The sequence below is a fragment of the Lineus longissimus genome, chromosome 8 (assembly GCF_910592395.1).
Source record: "Lineus longissimus chromosome 8, tnLinLong1.2, whole genome shotgun sequence".
NCBI lineage: Eukaryota > Metazoa > Nemertea > Pilidiophora > Heteronemertea > Lineidae > Lineus > Lineus longissimus.
Genome location: NC_088315.1, coordinates 10,892,666 through 10,916,971, shown reverse-complemented (window position 1 = coordinate 10,916,971; position 24,306 = coordinate 10,892,666). Strand labels below are relative to the sequence as shown.

At 39.7% G+C, this 24,306-nt stretch overlaps 2 protein-coding genes and 1 long non-coding RNA gene across 3 annotated transcripts in view; all 3 read left to right on the top strand.

Moving 5' to 3' along the window:
• The first annotated feature begins 16,931 nt into the window (after positions 1-16,931).
• LOC135492610 (uncharacterized) lies at positions 16,932-19,346 on the top strand. The gene has a single exon (XM_064779163.1). The coding sequence runs from the start codon at positions 16,932-16,934 to the stop codon at positions 19,344-19,346; it is 2,415 nt and encodes an 804-aa protein (XP_064635233.1).
• Positions 19,347-19,370: 24 nt separating this feature from the next.
• Positions 19,371-21,893, top strand: LOC135492608 (uncharacterized). The gene has a single exon (XM_064779160.1). It carries the CDS (start codon positions 19,371-19,373, stop codon positions 21,891-21,893), a length of 2,523 nt encoding a protein of 840 aa, XP_064635230.1.
• Positions 21,894-22,332: 439 nt separating this feature from the next.
• Positions 22,333-24,306, top strand: part of LOC135492809 (uncharacterized) — an 81,260-nt gene continuing 79,286 nt past the window's right edge. Inside the window, exons 1-2 of the long non-coding RNA XR_010448124.1 lie at positions 22,333-22,493; positions 24,146-24,173. This is a non-coding gene — a long non-coding RNA (uncharacterized LOC135492809). The remainder of the gene's footprint in view (positions 22,494-24,145; positions 24,174-24,306) is intronic.

The following is a 24,306-nucleotide window of genomic DNA, read 5'->3' as shown; positions in this document are numbered from 1 at the left end:
TAGCACTCATTCTGACTTCAATTACTGAACTACTCTCACCTCGGATATGAGTCATCTCCATCTTTAGTTGGCTGCTCCATGATGGCAACGATATACAATCCTTCAGAGTTTGGTGCTGCCATTAGTATTGTGGCAATGAATAATCAGGAGGATATTCGTTAAGAGCTCAAACAACATTCTGAACAGAACAACAATTTTCCATCTCTCTTGACATCAATATCAATCATAAAAACGAGAATATCATCTGCAACTCAAGAGACCTGCATTCCTCATAATTGAATTAAATTGTTCTTCTAAAAATTGGCTCTTAATGATCAGTCATTTGTTGTGAATATCTCCACGTGTTTCCAATACCTTTTCGTCACGGACTTGGAAACCCTTACAATATGATAGACCGTACCGTCTAACATTTGGATGAAGTTCTTAAACGTGCTTCTGGAAATCTGGTATCTCAAATCAATGTCAACATCTTCAATGGCTAAAGTTGTATCGACGCAGCTCTGGACGCAGCTTATTCTAAATCCAAAGAATGCTGTCATCGTTTGCTCTTTATTCTTTCCAAGGGCGGCAGTAAGATTTATCAGGTGGTCTGATTCCCAAAACCAATAGTTGTAGGTTAACAACTGGAGATCTGGAAAGTTGATAATGGAACTAAATTCGGTGCTGGAACCTGGGAGAGTAAAATGTTTGCTTCTTCTAAACCAGTATAAGTACAATCCTGAATAATCGTTCTCTTCTTTTTTACCAATAATAAAGTACGCAAAGTCTTTGCCAAGGAAGAATCTGTCGTAAGCAGACACTGGGACAATTATTTCGATAGCGGCTTTGGAGGAAAGTCTTATAACGGCGCTATCATTTAGATTAAATGAATACATCCCGATGACAGACTGGCCATATCGCTTGCAATCAATGACTATTGTCCCCTGTCTGAGCAAAAAACCAAACTTCGTCACATAGACACCGCTTACGCACGGGTCCGTTTCCGGTATGAAGAGTTTCCTCGTGCAGATGCCAAGCCTGACGTCAAAGAGGATAAATGTAAGACTCTTCCCAACAACTTACGACGATGTATCTGTCATAGACCAGTACATTGCTTGCCAGATATAGTGTAGCGCACACTAATTCATTTATATGAAGGATTGTCCTATGGCTGAGAACGAATATACCTTGCTTTGAATTCAGACGAAACGTGCACAAATTGTAATCCTGTTTACCACGGACGTCTGTCACGACAAAAATGGCGCCAGTCACGTGATTATAAAGCAACCTATCATGGCTGCCAATTTTTAATATCACAGGTGGTAGAAACCTCGCTCTCATTCTGCGTCTGTACCGTATATTTCGATTACCCTTAATAAGTAAGTGATAGAACCGTTAATATTAGATAGCTAATATTTGTTTTCTTAGAAAACTTTCATAAGTGTGATTTCGATTTCTTTGACGATGATTTTAATATTCATCATTATTGGTAGTATTGCCGGTCATAAGTCAGCTATTTTTCGTCATTGGGGGTGAGCAAAATGTCTCTTTTGTCCTCCGCCAGTTTGAAAATCAGCCAAAAACGTGCATGAAAAAAGATGTGATTTGTAACTCTTTGGAGGGACATTTGCCATCCCTCTCGCGCCAAACCCCTTTAGCTACGGCCCAGTAAAAATGTATATCAAGGCAGTCTATCACTGAATAAAGCCAGTGTACTGGAAAAGACATGTTAGGTGAATGACCTAGTTTATAATGCCAGACTGAAGAACTAGTGACTGACCGCCTCATTCCGAGATTATCCCGCTAGCTTCAAATTGAGAACTACCTCTTTCAACTGAGCCCTTGTAAAAACCATCATCAAATCGACAGTTACCTTATTGTGGGTAGTGTTTTCCAAGACATCCAAGGAGTGTATATGTTGAGATTGTTAAACTGGCATGATGTTGCATCTCCTGCTTCAGTGTTTGAACAAAAGAAGTCAGAAAAATGAGAGGATTCAAAGCACAGATGCCGACATTTTTCGTTCAAACACTAAGGCCAAAAATGCAACATCAGTTTGAAAGTCCTAAATAGCTCTTTGAGTGTTTTGCCATATTCCACTAGCGTGGTCAACCTTTAATCAAGATCTTAGGAAGCCAGTTCTATCAAAACAATGGTGAATGGTGGCTGATCTGAATGGCATAATTGGCTCTTCTACTAAACCAGTCATTGCCAACACCAGTCTTCGCTCAGCAGGGGCTGGGGCAGGTAATACCAGCTCCCAAAGACCTGGGACATTTGTTCGAGGTCCTCAAACTAAACTGGGAAAACCACCAGGTGGTAGGTGAAAGTAATTGATGCGCACTAAAAAAAAACATCACAATTTTTCTTGTTCAGTCTGCTCTTGTATATCTAACCACATACTTTGTGTTTGAGTTAAAAGGTTTTGAACGAATCATGTGCAATATTTGGCCTTTCTTATTGAGGTTAACAAGTCTACCAGCATATTTTTGAAGACTTACGTGTGTGCAGATTTTTCTTATGTGGGCCTTTTGCTGAGGCTTATTTTTGTGACACTCGATGACAAACCCAAAGCTTAACATCAGCCCACTGAGGACAAATTTAACTCCATTATTTGGATTTGATATGATGCCGAACGATTTTGCCCCTCCTAAGTTGGCTTTTATTAAGTGTGTCCTAAGTAAGCTATACCCGGATGATTGTCTGAACAGAATGTCTGAGACATCAGCGAACTATTCATCTTACCGTCAAATTCAGTGATTTCCAGAGTTCGACACGGCCATGAATGCTCGTTGTACATAACGGCCTTTCAGTAATCGGTGTTATACCACAATTAACCTATAGTGGTGACATATCACCACCAGGAGACTATCAGGTTCCGATCCCTAAACAGTTTTTCTGTCCAATAGCACAACGAGTCAAGTTTTTGACATTTGCTTCTTCTCCATTCTACCAAGAAAGAATAAAGACTAAAAATTTGGACGGCAATACTACAGCACCTTAAATAGTACTCGGGACCAGATTTTGACAATAGGCGGCTTTCGCAAGATAATTAGGCTTTTATTCAATGGCAATCACTACTATTCGCTGGTTGTTGCTTGATTTATTTTCACAAAAAAATATTACATGCATCAAACAATGTAACTTATTTGGAGGCTGATAAGGAAATTATATTTTATACGAAGTTCTAAAACCCTTCTAAGACAACGCCAAAGCACGGGAAATTGAATAATCCGTTTGGTCTCTTCGACAAAATGCTCTCTATATCTCCTTTATCTCTGGGAGCTCAGAGCTGCATCAGACATCGTTTTGTTCGTCTTGTTGTTATCTTTATTGTGAATTGTATCTGAGTCAAGGAAAAGTTAATCCACCCATTAAAATCCATGAAGTTTTTTCTAATTTCTTGATTCTTAGCATTTAAATAGAGTGTATTACCAAAAAATGCTCGTGTCTTTAAAAAATTAATTTCCTTGCACCTCAACCCTTTCTTCGTAACTTATTCAGCATTATATATTTGGCTACCTCCCGGTTCTTTTCTGAAAGGTTCTCTTCCCAGCCTTATACCTTCCACCAATAGGCCAATTTTGAGATACGTGCACACGTCGATCCAACACTGTATTGGGCATTTTTATAGTTTTTTTTCTGAATGACACCATCTGGTCGGTTTTCCGGTATAGCATTAAAAACTGACGTTCTCACTCCATATGGGGTCAACCTATTCCTTTTCCCCGAACCGTCCTGGGCTTTGGGAGGCTGTCAAATTATCAAGGGCACTCTCTTGCGATGAAGACGATGACGAAGGACCAAATCAGATGATTCGTGATCATTCCTCAGATTGTAACTTTGTCCAAGCATATAGCTCGTTCGACATCCCTATCACATTCAAGCACATCATCAGGTATGGTTCTTCCCCAAGACATGATTAGCGGATACCTTCAGTTCAAATTGTACATACTCTGAATATGATCAAAGAGTTCTATTGACCAGACTCGGGGAACATCTATAATAGATGTCACAGGACACACCCAGGGAGTCAACACTTGAGCCAATGAGTCAGGTGTTCATCATGGCAGGGGCGTACATGTAGCTACCTTTTTGGGCTGGAGAGGGGAGAGAGCACTCAAAAAATCACGTCAAGAAACAGATTAATTTTTTGGTGACTTCTTTGCTCACCCTCAAGCACCGCCCCTGCTTTGACAACAAACACGTTGCCAATTTCGAAGGACACAAAATTGACCAAGAAGACAACTACAGATAAAAAGACTCATATTACACCCCCAAGCCAAGAAAGCCAAGTTATCGACAACATGTTCAAAAGCCGCCTGCCTCTGAGTAACTCCCATGCTGATCTCTTTATCTTTGACTCTTACCCCATTTTAGTGTCAAATGAAAATGTAACATTAGATGAATATCTTGAATGAGTTCTGGTAAATATAAGAACTGATAAACTGTCTTCGTCTCATAGGGGTACTTTGTCATGATGTTTGCTAATCAAGATAACTAAAACGATTCTCAAAATAGCTGTTGCAGATAATTTGATTAACGTTCTTCTAAAACGACTCTTAAAGTATGATTTGAAAGGAAAATTGTATTTTTCAAGCTGAATACGGAATTTGCCTATCAAACCAGGTCAATGATACAGCACAGGTGAGTGATGCCTGCTGACTTTAGCGATATTGTACCTTCAGTTTCAACCCATCAATCGATGCAGTCACTATGCCATTCGAATGTAACGACCGAGTGACGAAGTGACCGGAGACCGTGATAACTCAAAATGTCATTTTGGGACTCTCGTCTTACGGGTTTCGCGTGAAAATAGCCACAGTGTATGAAATTAGATCATGGCTATTTATACGCGAGTCCCGTAATGCGCTTTCTTTGCTATACTGTTTCCCCCACCAATACTGTTCCTAGACCTCTGGGACCTGTTACATAAAACTTTTTTACAGACTTCCTTCAAGGTACCATAAAGGAAGGATATAACGTCTATTTAAAGCTGCGTATTAAAAGCATTCCATAACTCGTTTTTACTCTGCCATTACATTAAATTTAACAGGCCTACCATTAATAAATGATTGTATGGTGTACCTCATTGGTGAAAAATAATAACTCGAACGCAGAGTGTTTTATTGTGTTGAGATTTGTAAAACATGATCGGGCCGTGGCAAAATGTGTCAATTTCAGTGTCTTTGGTTCCTATACACTATAAGAATGCCCTTTCGACATACGAAACTTCCTTTCCATGCATTAACTCTCTGCTGGGAACAGCGATCTCGCAATTGGACTGATACTGAATTTGATGTTTTAGTGGAGTTCTACTCAGAACTCAATTACAAGCTGGCAAATTTGATTGCCGTTCACATCCATGTCTCGAGGAGGAAAGTCATCATCCCCTACGTCATCATCAGAATCCTCGTCATCATCGTCATCGTCATCTAAATCCTCCGCGAAGGGCAATCTATCCCGGACAGCAATGTTGTGGAGCAGGCAGCAGGACTGAACAATAATGCTTGCCTTTTGTGGTGTGTATTGAATCTCCTTGCGGAGGCATCTGAACCGTTGCTTTAGGAGACCGTTGCAACATTCTATGATGCATCTGGCTCTTATTTGCATCCGCTGGAATGCCTTTTCCTGTCTGGTTAGAGCATTGGCAAGAGGTGCAAGGATACCCCGAGTCTTCCAACATCCAACCATTCGGTGGATTGTTTTCAAATGCCTGGCCAAGGGCTGAACTGTGGAGAACGAAGGCGTCATGAGACCCTCCTGGAAAACGTGCCACACAGTTATTTTATGATCATATCCCAATCACAAACTAGCATGACATTAATGCTGTGGTATCCTTTCCGATTGATATACACGTTTTCGTTGATGTGAGGCTTGCGTATACGACAATGGGTCGCATCGATCGATCCAATTACTCTTGGAAAACACGTGTTATCAAAAAATTTAACGTAAACGTAAACGTGTTGGTTAATGCGTGCTGCAAACGCGGATGACACAGCGCCAATACACCTCGATGTTGTCGCAATGCTCACATCGTGAATATCACCGGTACAAGAGTGTTCATGCCCGGTTGCGAAATATCGTAATGCTATACACACTTGCAATGATACTGGGAGGGCGTCATTTCTCTGAGTAGGATGCTCCAACTCCTCCGACAGCTGACGACAAAAATCGAAACATATGTTCTTCGGGAAACGATATCTCTTGATGAATAAATCATCTCTCATGGAATCCAGCGGATTGAATCGATCCCTGAATACCAGTTCTTGTCGAAGATTTCGCCTATTCCGTTCCTGAATCAAGCGCAACATGATTCCACGTCTACCCTGGACGAAGTCCTCGCGACTAAAGGAACTCTAGACTACCTTCAGGTTTAAAGGAACCGAATAAAATAAAGACAGGATAAAACCACTACCTAAAACACTCTTAATGGTAACATTAACCTAGATATTTTAAAGGCACGGATATGAAACGCGTTCTTCCTTTAAGGAGTGACTTTATCCTAGCATTAGGGCTAAAGGCACTTTATTAGGCTTCATGAAACAGGTCCCTGATCGTAATCCTTATCGAATAGAACAGCACTCATGCAAGTGTACTACTCTAAACGCAAAGTACGATGATTGATAATAAGTTGATAGCAAGAAATTCATTCGATGGAGGTAGCACGACGTTAGCACTCGATAATTTCACTCATTCCTTGCGCAATTTCTATCCATATTTCCGTTAGGTTCGTTCATATCGGATGCCGAATTTCCAAGTAAAATATGGGAGTTGGTATCTTGCAGATATACATCACCTTGGCAATACAAGGCATTATTTCATTCACCAAATTAATTCACCAAATTATTAAGACGGTGAGGCAGAAAGTTGCATTGTTAACAAAATGAAGAACAATCTTGGCAGTACTTATCTTCTCATCTGCAATCACTACGACATCAAGCAGGCAAGATTACCTCCTTTTTACTTACACTAATCACCTTTTCTGTTTCTACGATGCTTCGGTTATTTCCAGTTTGCTATGGGCGTAACCGTTGAATGAAAAAGATTTACCTTTAACTCCCTATAACTGTATTAAAAAACAAATATCTACGTCAATAATTCTCGAGTTTTCTACAAGAACAACAAGACAGGCTACTATGTCCATATCAATACGTTACAGGCATCGATCTATGAAGAGTATGTTATTTCTGTATCACACGACGTTGAGACTTTCGGGCTCTTCTCTATGAAAATAGTGTTGCACTTGTGGCGTTGACTTGACTGTTGCACTCGGTATCCAAAGACAGTAGAAAATGACACCCGTTGCCAATCATCCATCTTCCACCATCACCTGATCATACCAGAGAATTACGAACTGGGACATGACAGATTCGAGGTAACCTCTGCTGGAACAACGCAGTCTTGCAGGCTTGTCCTCATCACGTGTCATAGCTGTCTGCTCACGTTATCTTTCAAACCATGCAGCAAATCATACTTTGGGTAACTTTGTTTCATCTGTTTCAATTGTTCAGTTGTTTCAATTGTCTAATTTCCTTATCATGTTTATGGAAACATATTATATATTTTGAAGTGAATTCTGCTAAATCGATACAGACATACTGCGCTTGCTCATATACCTGTTATATTTGAACATTGTTGCTCATTCTGTATATTAACGCTAATTGTAATTTTTTTCTGGATCTAACGAATTGACAGCCCAAAAATTCGCGAAGATGCAGCCAAGCAAAAGGGAAGAAAACAACACAAATCTATATTTTAAAATGTTTGAAAGTCATAATAACATTTTCAAAAATCAGACAGTGCAGTTTTAGACATTTACAGAAATAGTGGTTTTTTTAGCTTTCCACAACAGTATATTTTTTTACAGTGACTGTAATTACGTGTGCTTGATGCTTGGCACGTAATGTAGTAACAGTCCAGCATATGGCCAGAGACCTCTACTAGTCAGCGTGTACATTCTGTGTACATTTTAATGAATATAGGTTGGTGAAAAAAGTACACCAAGGGTGCTTTAATTCCCACCAAATTTTATATGTGTTTTTAAGAGACTTTTATCGAAATAATAGTAAAAACTCAAAACATTCCAATACCGATTGCCTGAGAAAAATTGATTTGTGTACAGCATTGCCATCAAATCGTCACTTGTGGACTGATATGGGCCTATTAGAATACAAGTTCTGAACTAAAGTTTAGCCGACAAGTGCCCTTCTGGCGCAATTTGGTCATGCTACCTGAAATTGAGTATCTCTATCAACGTTTTTGTATGCCACTATACAGTTCACTGTCATGTTACCCTCGAGTTCTTCTCTATGACTAGTCAGACGTGCTTTTACAGATACTTTTTGGGTATTCTCAAAGAGTTCTTGATCCATGTCACTCTCCACTGCCAATGCTGTTTGTTAAGTTTACTCTGTGGTTTATCGGCGATAGTTTCTGGACAATTGTGACCACTCCACTTTATCACAGATGTATCATATATTTCAAATAAATAGTTTTAGGTTTTTATTATTTTCTGTGTTCAATTACTGAACTAGTACTCATTATGACTTCAATTATTGAACTAATCTCACCTCGGATATGAGTCATCTCCATCTTTAGTTGGCTGCTTCATGATGGCAACGATATACAATCTTTCAGAATTTGGTGGTGCCATTAGTATTGTGGCAATGAATAAACAGGAGGCCATTCGTTAAGAGCTCAAACAACATTATGAACAGAACAACAATTTTCCATTTATCAATCATAAAAAACGAGAATATCATCTCCAACTCAAGAGACCTCCATTTCTCATAATAGCATTCCGCAAAGTTACTATTTATAGCTCACAAGGTCATTTGCATAAGATATTGATGACGTTTTATGCAAGTATCAATTCGTTTCTTGTACCCCCCCCCCCCCCCCCCCCAAGGGTAGTTAAGCTATCACCACTAATCTTTGCCGATGCTTGAGTAGTATTTATTTTTCCTTTAGTGAAAATTTGGCGAAGCTGGAAAGAAAAAGGATGCTAATGTGTCGATGTCTTGTCGAACATACAGCCTTACCCAGTAAAATTAGTTCGGTTACTTTATATGACGGTGATAACTGATATATTGTTGATGGTGATGTCTTGACGAAAGAAAAAGTAGCATTGGTGAAAAAAGGGTGATGCTTGAGCCTTAAGATGTCGTTATAGGGTGATAAGGTGTCGTACCCTTGAGGAGGGGGGGGGGGTACAAGACACGAATTGATACTTGCATTAGTCACATCGACACTTATTTCTACGCATTTGAGCTTATTTCAAAGTCAATTATCTTTGACCCTGCATTGTTTTTAGCATGAATAATACCATAGAGTCAGAGAGAGAAATATTCAGAACAATTATGTAGTATTTCCAACACTCGGACATGTGCCAGATTGAATCTAACTGCCCTATATACATGGACAACAAACATGTTTCCTATTTGGAAGGACACACAGTTGACCACCTAGAAGACAACTAGAGATAAAAGACGATTGTGCATATTGCATCCCCCCTCCCTCACGCATATAATCGCTTCGACTGACCACGACTCTAACGGGGTTTAAGAAAAAGTAGAAAAAGTAGCAGGAGAAAACTTCCGTTAATGGCGCCGGAAATCTGACCAGTTGCTGGCTTCGAGAGAAAATGGAAATTACCGAGATGGTAAACAATTGGAATCAAGCTTCAAACACCTTTGTTGACATCTTAACAAGTTCAAAAGATATCAGATGAAGTTGTTTTGATGGCCTATTACCTTCTTTTGAAGCATTCTTGATCCCTGATGGTCACCAAGTTCACCCTTTTCCATACACCTCCCCCTCCGCTTACTCAATCGGCAATAAATGTCTCCATCATGCCAGTAATTAACAGTGAGACATCCTTTTGTTATGAGACACACGACAACACACCCGATTTGGCTTAAGGTTTGGCTCTTCATTTTTAAATCGGCACGTTTGAAAGCCAAGTTATCGACCACATGTTCAAAACCTGCCTGTCTCCGAGTAACACCCATGCTGATCTCTTTATTTCTGATTCTTACCACATTTTAATAATGTGAAGCGCTCTGAGCGACTGAAACCAGTTGGATTAAGAACTATATAAGTCTCATAATTATTATTTTTATTATTCAGTGTCCAATGAATAAAATGTAACATTAGATGAATGTCTTGAATGAGTTCTGGTTAAGATAAGAACTGATAAACAGTCTTCATCTCATGAGGGTACTTTGTCATGATGTTTTGCTAATCGAGATGACTAAAACGCTTCTCAAGATAGCCGATGCAGATAATTTGATTTACGTTCTTCTGAAACGACTCTTTAAGCTTGGATTGAAAGGCAAATTGTATTTTCCGAGGTGAATACAGAATTTGCCTATCAACTATGCCAATGATACAACAAAGGAGAGTGATGCCTGCTGACTGTATTTATATTAGTTCTTTATTTTAAACCTTTAGTTTCAACCCATCAATGGATACAGTCACTACGCCATTCGAATTTGACGACCAAGTGACGAAGTGACCGGAGACCATGATAACTCAAAATGTCAATAGCCACAGTGTATAAAAATTTGATCATGGCTATTTATACGCGAGTCCATTAATGCACTTTTTCTAAGCAAGCCCCCCCCCCCCCCAACCAATACTATTCTTAGCCCTCTGATCATAATCCTTATCGAATAGAACAGCACACATGCAATTGTACTACTCTAAACGCAAAGTACGATGATAGGTAATAAGCTGATGGCAAGAATTACATGCGCTGTAGGTAGCACGACGTTAGCATTCAAGAATTTCATTCATTCCTTGCGAAATCCCAAAGAAGACGCTTTTAGTGGCAACCGAAACGCTGAAGTTGTGTCCCAAAAGTTAAAATTGGACGTCATGTCTCAAAACGGTCATATCTCAGAAACGGGAGGTCGGACTGACACGGAGTTTTCAAGTGCAAAAAAAGCAGAAGATTAATGTAGGAAGCTCTTTTCTTAGACCCGTACGATTTACTCAATGTAAACTGTCTGAACAACAGACATCTGAAGCTGGGCATTCTTTGCCTCCTTTGATGTCATCCTTGCATGAAAATGATTAGTACATGTATATGGTTGAAAGCTTGATTTAGCATTATCAATTCCTATCCTTGTTTCCGTTAGATTCGTCCATATCGCATTCCGAATTTCCAAGTAAAACATGGAGTTGGTATCTAACAGACGTACATCATCTTAGCAATACAAGGCATTATTACAAGGCCGTATGTCATTTCTATAGCAGACGACGTTGATACTTTCGAGCTCTATGAGATAGTGTTGCACTTGTGGTGATGACTGTTGCACTCGGTTACTCCAAAGCCAGTAGAGGGTTACAACCGTTGCCAAACATAATGGAAAGATTGGCATTTGTTGCAACAACTTGTTTTCATCATCTGTCTTCTACCAACACGTGATCATACCAGCGAATTGAGAACTAGGATGTGACTGATTTGAGGTAACCTCTGCTGGAATAGCGCAGTCTTGCAGGCTTATCCTCATCACGTGTCATTGCTGTCTGCTAACTTTATCTTTCAAACCATGCAGTAAATCACCCTTTCAATTGTTCAATTGTTTCAATTGTTGAACTTCTTTATCATGTTTTGGAAACATATTATATATTTTGAATTCTGCTTAATCGATACAGACATACTGCGCTTGGTCATATACCTATCAATATTTGAATATAGTTGCTCATTCTGTATCTTACCACTAATTGGAATTTCTTTTTTTCTGTACTTGGTGAATTGAGAGTCCAAAAATTCGCGAAGATGCAGCCAAGGAAAAGGGAAGAAAAAAATACGAATGTATCTTTAAAAATTGTTATAATAAGTCATAATAAAATTTTAAAAACAGACAGTGAAGTTTTAGACATTTACAATTTTCTGCCAGGAATTGAGACAAAATCTATGTATTCAAACCGCACTTCTACCGATAGATTCCTGCGATACAGAACAGTCATTTGCCCAAAACGACTGGGGTTGCAGTTGGCACATGGTCACAAAAGACATTTTCAACCACAGGTGCTTGGCAACGAAAAGGTTAATTATGTAGGTCTATGTTTATTTTCGGACATAAAAGTACAGCTACAAAATACTGTGCGAAGTGCATGAACTTCAAACCTTAAGTGCAGCAATAGATATTACAGTTTACAATAATTTTCTAAATTAATTCGTGCAGAGAAAATCAATAATATGTCCAACTTCTTCCTCTGAAAGTAAATGATCATCGGACTCCCTCAGTGTTAGTCACTCTCGGATTTTAATGTGCGGTTCGATATGCGGCAGTGTTCACATCAACTCTTTTTACAATAAGATACGAATAATTCATGCGGTCCACGTCATGTATATAAAATCCGGTATTCGGTAAAAAAGGTATAGGAAAAAAAGGTACGGAAATAAAGGTACAGGAAATAAAAGTACTGGAAATAAAGGTACCGGGAAAAAAGGTATCGGAAAAAAAGGTACAGAAAATGGCATAAGTAGGTAAAAAAGTACACATTTTTTTTAGAATATTATTCTCTTCAACTGGTTCAGACTCGGCCTATGTCTTAATCTCTTCTTGCCCATTTTTCTTCTTCTGTGACTATAGGTGGTGCCGTAAAATAGTTTAATACATTGCGAACAATTTTGTTACGGAATTAATATGAGGAAATTCATGGAAGAAGTTGCCCAACAGGGGAGCTGACGTTTTTTTTGGTAATAACTACATTCACGTTTTTTTTTATTTTAAAGTACTCGTGTCGTATTCTTATCAGGGGCGGATCCAGGATCTTGGGAATGGGGTGGGGGGGGGGGGGGGGGGTGCGCACCTGGCATCCTACCTGTGATTAAGATTCTCGCCAATTTCCCTAAATAGCTTGTGTTTGGTCTTAAATCTAATAATTTGTCTGTTAAGACCTAATTGGCCAGGCATATTGTTAATTGGGTCCAGCTCTATGATGAATGCTATTTGATTAATTGCAATTTAACTTGAACACTGGTACATTTATCAGTTAACCCTTTTGCAGAGGGAATTGTCCTAGAATCTTTACAATCATCATGATCTTGATAGCTGTGTTTTCACCATAACGGTATACTGGAAATTTGATTATTGATATGCCTATTTCTAAGGCCTATGCAATGCTTACGCAACAAATAAAGTTAAAGTTATGAATAGAAAAAAAGAGAATTCAAAAATATTCAAAAACAAAAATTGTGTACCTTTTTTTACCTATTTATATCATTTTGTGTACCTATTTTTCCCAGTACCTTTTTTCCGGTACCTCTATTTCCGGTACTTTTATTTCCTGTACTTTTTTTTCCTGTACCTTTATTTCCGTACCTTTTTTTCCTGTACCTTTTTTCCTGTACCTTTATTACCTAGATTCATAAAATCCGTGTTTCCGGCAAATCTGGATTAGATTTTTGGTAGGTGTGATGGGATTTAATCATATTTTCAATATATATATAGATATGTTTATACGTACTATAAGTACAGAAATATTGTGAACGTGCATGAACATTTTGTGCGGGTGCCAACAAAAGAACAACCAATTTCTCGTCATAACTTTCTACACAAAGACATCCTCTCCTAGTATTACAAGTCTTATAGAAAAATCAATCAAAGTATTCACACTTACATTGTACACTAAAATCTAGAAGTATTTTTATTTCAGTAGACGACAAAAAGTTGCTCCCCTGATCCCTTATTTCTAAAAGTTCCATAATTTGAAATCCCACCCTCGTTTGACCTGGCAATTTATAAACCTCATCTAACATATATCCTAAAAGTGGCAAATTGTACCTATTCCAATTATATTTATGAATAATGTAGGTAAACGTTTTCCCTAGTGGTGAACTGCTGCTTGCAACTATCAACTGGATACATTTCCGAGTGTACTTGTTTTTTACAACAAACAAGCCACTTACGAATTTCACCATTCTCTTTTCCAATTGTTTTTGAATACAGCAATCTTGAATGATATCTGTTAATAGCTCATTATGTGTACGGTAAGAGAGACACAATACCTGTCTGATGCATTTACGCCATGCGATGTAGAGGTCTTCCATATACGGTTTTGACATGTCTAATAGTTGGTATCCATATAGGGACATACATAAGGTTTTAAAAAGTCTATATCTTGTGCTGTAGTTGGCAAATCTAAACTGAGACATTAATATAGACATCATTTATACATAGTTGTATCCGCCTACGTCGTACATCATGACCCAGAAGTATCCCTAAATGAATTTCCTCTTGGGATACTCTGATTGCATTACCTTGAAAAACCACATCGGGTTGAGGATCATTACACCCAAATACAAGAAATTTGCTTTTCAACGCGTTGAAAGAAATCATATACTCAATCGAGAACTCACTTGCAACCTTCAACATTTTCCTAAGCCCGATTAATGACGGCGCTAAAATGATGGCATCATCTGCATAGGCAAAGGCGCCAAAGAACATGCTGCCAATGTGTCAGCCAACCCCAGATTTACCCAATTTATGTATGAGTTCGTCAAGATATATTCCGAACAATACTGGTGATAATACACCCCCTTGTTTCACACCATTCCTAACTGAGAATTCCATCGATAAAACCTCACCCCACTGTACTTGCATGATCTGATTTGTATATAAATTGGCCAGAAGTCGTGCAATTAAAGGGCATAGGCCTTTCTTCATCAATACCCTAAATCATTTAATGAAATGAACACAATCGAAGGCCCGACTTGCATCAAGCATAACACAGTAGACTGCAGTTTTGCAGCTATTGTAATATTCTATAACCTCATTCACAACAGTGTTGCATGTAGCCGTTGACATCCCAGCCTTAAAACCAAACTGGGAGTCAGATGTAGATAAAATAGAATTGTACTTCTTTAATCAGATGTTATCGAGAATCTTGCCAATAATGCTGCTCAGAGAAATACCTCTATAATTCTCTGATGAACATAAAGACTTCCTATTATTTTTAGGTATCGGTATTACCTTAGACCTTGTAAAATTGGTAGGACAGTAACCATGTGAGATCATCGAACTAAGCAGAAACGATATATACGTATAAAGTTTAGGACCACCATTTATAAAATGATCAGATCTAATGTCTGAAATACTGTCTTTCTTTCCCGCTTTAAGCTGTTTAACCCCCTGAATAACTTCATGCACATTAACTCGATCATCATTTTGGCATTGACCAACACAGCAATTTTGTAAAATACTATCATTTAGACTCATTTTCCACTCATGCATTTCATCAACTTCATACGGAACTGAGTTGTATAACCTACTGAATTTATTTGCAAAAACTTGACATATCGCCTCACTCCCCTCAACACCGTCCATAGTATTAGGTGTCACACGACCTGTACCTTTTATTTTCTTTACATCTGTCCAGAATTCCTTACTACTCTTTAATACCGCTAGTATTTGCCAATTTTTCTGCAGCTACCTTATCTTGATTCTTTTCACCCGTTTTACTGCTAAATGATAATGTGCCCTAGTGTGGCGACGTATGTCTGCGACGTAACCATTTCTTGGTCTCCCATTTTCCTTCCATAACTCATGCCAAAACTGAGCCCGTCACTTTTGCTCACTGATTTCTTCGTCCCAACCTGCTCTACCGCGAAAGGTACTCTTATTACTAAAAGGTATGGTTTCATCACCTGCCCTAACGCATGCCGATATTATATCATCGTGGAATTTTTCTATATCCCCAGTGTGGACACAACATCTCATTCTATTGAAAATGTATGTAGAGCGTGGAGGAAGCGGGTTAGGAAAATTACGGGTCTACCGTATAGGACTCAAAACAATCTAATTCCACTTATAATCAACGACTGTAATATGGAGATGCAATTAGGAAGAAGGACTATGAGGTATATACAGATACAAGATGGCTGCCACGGCGGTTGTTTCGATTAGCCTGCTTTGATAAAAAGCTGTTTATCTTGGAAACACCTTGTCTCCTATTGACTAGATGATGAGGAGACATACGTCGTACATTATAGAAAAGTGAGGTCTAGGTGTTATTCTTTTGAAGGAGGTTCCATTCCTACTTCTTTGAAGAAATAGTGAGGGAAGTTTTTTCACTGAGTGTGAACAGGACTTACATACATGTACATTGTATGCGTATACGTGTGTGTATGTGACACCGAAAGAACAACAGTAGTCACCATAGCCGGAATTCCGTTCCGCTCTAATGGCTTCGAAAACAATAACCGATCACTTTTCCGGGACCACAGAAACACCGAGACAAGCTGGTGGAAAGTGTAAAGGAAATCAGCGTTCCCCACAGGAGGGATTAGGAAGCCCTGACCTGAAAATGACACGAAGAGAGGGAGATCATAATGACAAGCACGTCGAATCGGGGAACCAGAACGCGCCGAGAACGATGCAGGGTCTTCTGATACAGCTAGATACCGCCCCACAGGAGGAAGATACTGGCCTACCAATTATTGATGATCCTGTATTGGCATACATTGTACTAGTGATATCATTGCCGCACTGAGAAAGCTTGACAAAGTGAATAAAATGCCGAGAATCGTGATTTCGGCAACTAGGCTTGCGGAAATTCCACGATCCCCACCTGAGGAACTGAACAATATATCGTTGGCTGAGAGATTCTATAGTTTAGAACACAAAATGATTCAGATGCAAGAGATGGTGGAAAAGTGTTCACATGACACGAGAGAATTAAAAGCAAATGCCGATAACAAACCACACAAATCATATGCCGAAACATTGAAGCATAAAAGTACTGTCACGATGAGGAGAGTGGTGCGATGGGTAGGCCGACTGAACCGACTGTTGAGCCGGCTCGGTGTGAATCGATATGGGGCGATACCCAGACTCTTGTGAAACAGACATTAAAGTCGTCACTTCCATCTCGTAAAATATCTGTGTTTTCTGGTGATCCCTTGGAGTACAAGCTATTTGTCAGAGCATTTGAGCATGGTATTGAGGGCAAAACAGATAGTTGCAAATATCGCATTTATTATCTCGAACAATAAATATACTGGTGGTGAGGCCAGAGATTTGGTGCATAGTTGTCTTTGTTTGGCTCCCGCTGTTGGTTACAGGAAGTCTATGGACTTGTTAAAGGAGAACTTTGGTAGTGACTACAAGATAGCTACATCTTTCGTTGAGAAAGCTTTGAGTTGGCCAGCGGTTTCTTCAGAGGATGCTGATGCTTTAAAGAAATACTCACTGTTTCTGCAAGGATGTCAGAACACATTGTCTGACATGGAATTCAATGAATTGGATCATCCTACCAATATCAGGGAATTGGTGAGCAAATTGCCCTATAAGCTAAAGTCAGCATGGAGGAAACATGCTTTTGAAATCACAGATGGAACTAATGGCAGGCGTGTGAAATTCAATGACTTTGTCAAATTTGTCAATAAGGAATCCAGGATTCTCAATGAACCAGTTTTTGGTAACATTTCAGATAAACCTAGTTCATCCAGTGGTCAGAATCAGAGTAAGAAAAGGGCAGGAAACAAAGGCACTGGCAAGAAATCGAAGGGTACTTATGCTACATCGGTAACGGACGCCCAGTCTGAGGAGACGTCCAAGGTAAAGCTGACATCAGTTAGTAATATTACTGGTAGGGTACAATCAAGTGACACTTCTGTTAAAGGGACTATTCAAGGATGTGAATTTTGCAGTGGTGGTAATCACAGGCTAGAGACTTGTAACCAGTTACGATCGAAGTCTCATGGAGAAAGACTGGACTTTCTCAAGTCTAAAGCTCTCTGTTTTGGTTGTCTTCAGAAAGCTGGACATTATAGCAAGTTTTGTAGTAACAGGCTTACTTGTCATATCTGCTCGAAAAGTCACCCCACTGTTATGCATCGAAACCAAGATGAAGATAGGACAGGTATTGCTTCAGGAATTAGTCCTCGTGTCAATAGCGGTTGTGCTGGTATGGAAAAGCAATGTGCCATGTCTATTGTACCTGTTGTTGTGAAGGCTGTTAACAGTGACATACAAGTTAACGCCTATGCATTTCTAGATTCAGGAAGCTCAGCATCTTTCTGTACTGAGGAGTTGATGAAAGGTCTAAATCTGAATGGAGTGAGGACAAAAATCAATCTCAACACAATGACTGATGTTTCAAAGCCAGTTGAAACGTTTTCAGTGAAAGGACTTGAAATCTGTGGTTTGAATTGTGACACTTTTGTGAAGTTGCCAGTAGTTTATACTCGTCAAATGTTGCCTGTATCCAAGGAGGACATTCCAACTCAAAAGGACTTAGATAAGTGGTATTATCTTCAAAGGATTCGCCTTCCGTCGATTGACTCGGATATTGGTTTGTTGATTGGTACTGATGTTCCTAAGGCTATGGAACCCTGGGACGTGATTAAGTCTGAAGGAGATGGACCCTATGCAGTCAAGACATTGCTTGGTTGGTCTATCAATGGACCCTTGAAAGGATGTAATAATCCTACGTGTAGTTCTGCGACACCTGTTAGTGTGAGTTTCACTAAGGTAACCTTGGATGAGCAGTTAAGGAACTACTACAACACTGACTTTAATGAGAGTACAGTCAATGACAAGGAAGAAAACTCAGTGGAGGACAAGAGATTTCTTAAATTGGTGTCTGAATCATGCAAGTTCGAGAATGGTCACTACGTGATTGGTTTACCATTCAAACACGATACTGTTGTTATGCCAGACAACAAAAAACAAGCTGGGCAAAGGATGGGTCTCCTGAGAAAAAGGTTTCACAGGGACAATGAGTTTCAAGTTGAATATACAGCCTTTATGAACAATGTATTTTCCAAAGGTTTTGCTCGTAAAGTGCCTGAGGAGCAGTTAGGTCGTAATGATGGCAGAGTGTGGTACTTGCCCCATCACGCTGTGTACCACCCAACTAAGAAGAAATTCAGTGTAGTTTTCGACTGTGGAGCCAGATATGGAGGAATCTCGCTCAATGACCAGTTGCTGCAAGGACCCAACTTGACCAACTCGCTGGTAGGAACATTACTGAAATTTCGAACTGATGAGGTAGTAGTAATGGCAGACATTGTGTCTATGTTTTATCAAGCACGTGTACCAGATGATGATGCCAGTCTCCTTCGTTTCTTATGGTGGGAGGACAGCGACATGGAGAAACCAATCATTGAGTATCAAATGGTTGTGCATGTGTTTGGGGCAACTTCAAGTCCAAGTTGTGCAAACTACGCTTTGAGAAGGACGGCAAAGGACAACCAGGATTACTTTCCAAAGGAAGCTGTTGATGCTATCCTGAACTGTTTTTATGTAGATGACTATCTTGGGAATTATTCATCAGGGGAAATAGCTATTCCTCTGATAGCCAACACCAGAGAACTTTGTTCAAAGGGTGGTTTTCGACTCACTTAGTGTGTGAGCAATAGTAGAGAAGTCATGGAGTCTATTGATGAGGAGGACTGGGCTAAAGGTTTGAAGGACTTGGACCTACAGAATGATATGCTTCCAATAGAAAAGGCTTTAGGAGTTCAATGGAATCCAGAAACAGATAGCCTCGGTTTAAAATTGCTTGAGAAAAGCAAACCAGCTACAAGAAGGGGAATCTTGTCTTTGACTAGTTCACTGTATGACCCTCTTGGACTTCTGTCTCCAATTATTCTGAAGGCAAAGATAATTTTGCAGGACCTCTGTCGTCTCAAGTTAGGATGGGATGAAGAGATACCCGAGCAGAAGCTGTTTGAGTGGCAAAGTTGGCTTGGAGATCTTGGAAAAATCAGCAACTTTGAAGTGGACCGTTGCATCAAACCAAAGGACTTTGGTGAGATAAAATCGGCACAGCTGTGTCATTTTAGTGATGCTTCTGGAGTTGGCTATGGTGTTGTGAGTTTCTTGAGAATAATCAACGCTTCTGGTAGGATTCATTGTGTGCTAATTTTCAGCAAATCTAGAGTAGCACCACTTAAAGAAGTGACGATCCCTAGAATGGAATTAAAAGCTGCAACTGTAGCTGTCCGTGTGGATACAATGCTGAAAAGAGAGCTTGGTATTCCTCTTGAAATGTCTCATTTCTGGACAGACAGCACATCTGTTCTGAAATATATCAGGAATAAGAACACTCGATTCAAGACTTTTGTTGCTAACCGTATCCAAGTCATACATGATGGTTCATTGCCGTGTCAACGGCATTATATTGACACGAAATCTAACTCTGCGGATGTTACCTCAAGAGGACAGTCAGCAGAGGAGTTCATGAAAAATGAAACCTGGTTGAGAGGACCAGAATTCTTGTGCACACCGGAGGAGGATTGGCCTACGTACCCTGATGTGCCAGATAGCATACCCTTGGATAAGGCTGATCCAGAAGTAAAGTCTATGAGGACAGATATCAAGGTAGATTGTGACACCAGCAATAAAGGAATCAGAGATGGTGTAGCTACTGTGGAGAAGCTGATAAACTATCATTCATCCTGGCACAAACTCAAGGTGTCAGTTGGTTGGATTCTGAAAGTACGAGAGGAGTTGAGGCGACGCGTAAGGATCAAGAAAGGACTGGTTGAAAAGGTTGAATCTGAGAAACAGGCAGAATGTCTAACAGCGAATGATCTTTCGAGTGCTGAATCAGCCATTCTGAGTTTTGTTCAATATCAGTGTTATCAGGAGGAAATAAACTGTCTTGTTAAAGAACCTGAGTATCGAGTCAAGAAGATGAGTAAACTGTCTCGACTTGACCCTGTCTGTGAGGACAATTTACTGAGAGTTGAAGGTCGTCTCAGTAGGGCTGTGATGCCTGAGGAAAGCAAGCATCCGGTTATTTTGCCTAAAAATAACCATGTTACTATGTTGATCATCAGACAAATTCATGAGGACTTATTGCACTCTGGTAGGAATCATGTTTTGTCACAACTTAGGAGGAAGTTTTGGGTGATCAATGCTAACTCTACAGTCAGGAATGTCATCGGAAAGTGCATTGTTTGTCGACGACAAAATGCTAAATTTGGTGAACAGTTCATGTCAGATTTACCCGAGGATCGTCTTATCCCAGATGAGCCGCCATTTACCAGGTGTGGTGTTGATTATTTTGGACCAATCGAGGTGAAACGTGGTCGAGTGATAGTCAAACGCTATGGAGTACTTTTTACCTGTTTAGCCATAAGAGCCGTGCACATTGAGGTAGCTGATACACTAGACACAGACTCTTGTATAAACGCAATACGAAGATTTATAGCCAGGCGCGGACAAGTAGTTAGGATGAGAAGTGACAATGGCACCAATCTTGTAGCTTCAGAAAGGGAGTTAAGAGAAGCCATTATGGGATTAGATCATGACAGGATTCACAGAACATTGTTGCGACAAAATATTGACTGGGTTTTCTCACCACCCACAGGAAGTCATCATGGTGGAGTGTATGAAAGGAAAATCAAAAGCGTGAAGAAAGTCATGAAATCTGTATTGAAGGAACAGACACTAAATGAGCAAGGATTACGTACTCTGCTCTGTGAGATTGAGGCAGTTTTAAATGGTTGTCCTATAACTAAGGCATCAGATGACCCTTTGGATTTGGAAGCACTGACACCTAACCATTTGTTGCTACTTAAGTGCAAACCAAACTTGCCTCCAGGTTTATTCGACAAGGATGACATTTATGCTAAACGTAGGTGGCGCCAGGTTCAATACCTCGCCTATTTGTTTTGGCATTGGTGGGTAAAAGAGTACCTACTACAGTTGCAGGAAAGGCAAAAATGGCTGTTTCCTAGGCGAAACTTGCAAACTGATGATATAGTCATTATTGCTGATGAAGCCTCACCAAGGAACTCATGGCCATTGGCCAAAGTTTTGGAAACGTTCCCAGATCGCAGAGGATTTGTGAGAAAGGTCAGAGTGAGGACCAGAACGGGAAGTGTTCTGGAAAGACCAGTCCCGAAGTTGTGCTTGTTGCTAGAAAAGGACACTTACGACTAAGTAAATTGGGACATTGTCTTGTGCATCAATTTTCTGAACTATAATGACAACAAAGCATAGGATATATGCTAGGGACCTTTTTGGATTATTTTAGACTATCTGGTTTGAATAGACTGATCTTTTGCTGAAGTTGTTTTGGTGTGGACTGTCTGGATAAATAATGATACTACGAGTAGTTAACACTTTAATAGGACATTTAGTGAAGTGCTATTTCTGGAAATACAGAACATTTTCTTTCTTGGATTATACAATGTTGGACCCGTTTTTAAATTGCCTCGTTTATTTTAGGTGACTCTCGGGCAATTGGGGGCGGGAATGTAGAGCCCAGTTTTAATTTAGTTTCAAAATCTTAGGATAGGAGGCAGCTCTGGTTTGGACGTTTTAAATTTGCCTCCCTTTTGACATTTTTGATTGGTTATGGTTCTGTGGGCCTCTAGGTAGCCCCTTACATTCTATGTGGGCCTCTTTTGGACTTGAAGATGGTGGAGGAGGTTTAGAAAGGATGTTGTTCCCTTTCTTTTCCAATTTCTTCTTGGATGTTTTGGATTTTAAGGATTTGTAATCTGTGGGATTAATAGTGAACCAATGGAGCAAAGTTTGGTGAGTTTTTCATTTTAATTATCGTTATAATTTTTCTGTAATTTGGAAGTTAAAGATATAGGGCCTATGGTTGGTAATTTTGTATGCATTGTTATGCATGTGCATTTTGCAGCACATGTTTTAGGCCCTTGCCTCGGGTCATTTTTCAGGTGTTGACAATAGGTGGTTCTGCCTGTACTGTTCTTTAGTTTTCTAAACTTTTGCATATTTGACCATTGGGGTCATAGTTGATGTTAATGGTGTTCACATGGTTTTAGGCCAGGGTTTTTTGCAGGTTAGGTTGATTAGAAATTGAGGGATTTTTATGTTAAGGTTGACTTTATGTATTGTTGTTTTTTATGGAAAAAGGGTGATTTATGTTTTTGTACATTTTAACTTTTATTTTATTACAGTAAAATCGTCGTCATCACAGTACACGCATTTTTTCGCTTTATTCTATTCGTTGGTTGTTATGGTTCGGTTGGCTGGATCCCACAAAGCTTATCCCTAGTCAGTTGGCCGGGAAAGGACTATGACATCAATCCATTGGTACTCCTCCATTCTGATGGAGCTACACTCCAGCTTCATCTTGTTCACTGTCATTGTTTGTGTCAAGACGGCATCAGCTCCTGTCCCACTCTAAAAAGATGACAAAGGCATTTTCACAATGTGGCAGTCATGGACTCCTTGAACAATACTACAATCAAGATGTACAGACCGGGGGAACTGGCTGTACGTACCCATAAGTCTTTGCGGTAGTCTCGCGCGTACCGGATATAACCCATCAAGCTTTTCTCCTTCAGAGAAATACTGCGTTGCGCTCAAGTGCCTTATAAGGCTGTGAACAAAATTAACGTTCGACCAATGAGAAAGCCACATTACCCTGCATACGAGGTTGGACGCGTGATCACTAAATGACAAGTAAAAATAGAATCAGACCACATGTTTCTATATGTCAGAATGCTGCCGCTTGCGCTGTAGTACACGTGTGTTGTCCAAATTTTCGATTTCAAGCAAGTTTAAGGCCAACCTCGTGTCCACCAGACTAATGCATAATTGGCAGTTGAGCGCAACGCAGTATTTCTCTGAAGGAGAAAAGCTTGATAGGTTATATCCGGTACGCGCGAGACTACCGCAAAGACTTATGGGTACGTACAGCCAGCTCCCCCGGTCTGTACATCTTGATTGTCGTATATGACACTGGTCCCTGCACCGCTATCAAATAATAGGCTACTCAAACAGTCAGGATGGTCAGATACATTTTTATACCAGCCATAGGACTATCAGGGACACTTGTCATGACCATTCTAGACACTGTCACAACCATGTACAGCAGCCTGATTGCAGGAACCTTAATAACTTCCAAAATATCCCGATTGACGGGAACTTGATTTGCGCCGGTGACTGAGTAACTTCAATTAGCCACATCACAAGTAATAATTTGCTTTGGTGTCTTGAATGATACAATAATGTGCATATCAACCATAATATGGTGTTCTCTATATCAAAGTCTATAGTCCCTCGGGACAAATGAAATTCCTTATGTTACTATATAACAGTCCCAAATATCTAAAATTAGTAAAATGTTAACTCTTGGGAATCACATGAAGGGTGTTAAAATGATAAGAATTGAAGAGTATTTACAACTTCGTAATATTCCTCTTTGATTTCAGTTTAACAGCCACAACTACAATAATCAAGGTAAGCTTTGATATTCGAAAAGGTGTTTTCTTTGACAATTACACTCCCTTTCAAACAGAACACTGTAATAAGAGGATGAAGTTCCAGAGGCCACAGTGCTCACTTGTTGACAGAGCAGAGGAACCTTGAACAG

Coding starts and splice junctions, on each gene's coding strand:
- LOC135492610 (XM_064779163.1), top strand. CDS start 16,932: ATGGTATTGAGGGCAAAACAGATAGTTGCAAATATCGCATTTATTATC.
- LOC135492608 (XM_064779160.1), top strand. CDS start 19,371: ATGGAGTCTATTGATGAGGAGGACTGGGCTAAAGGTTTGAAGGACTTG.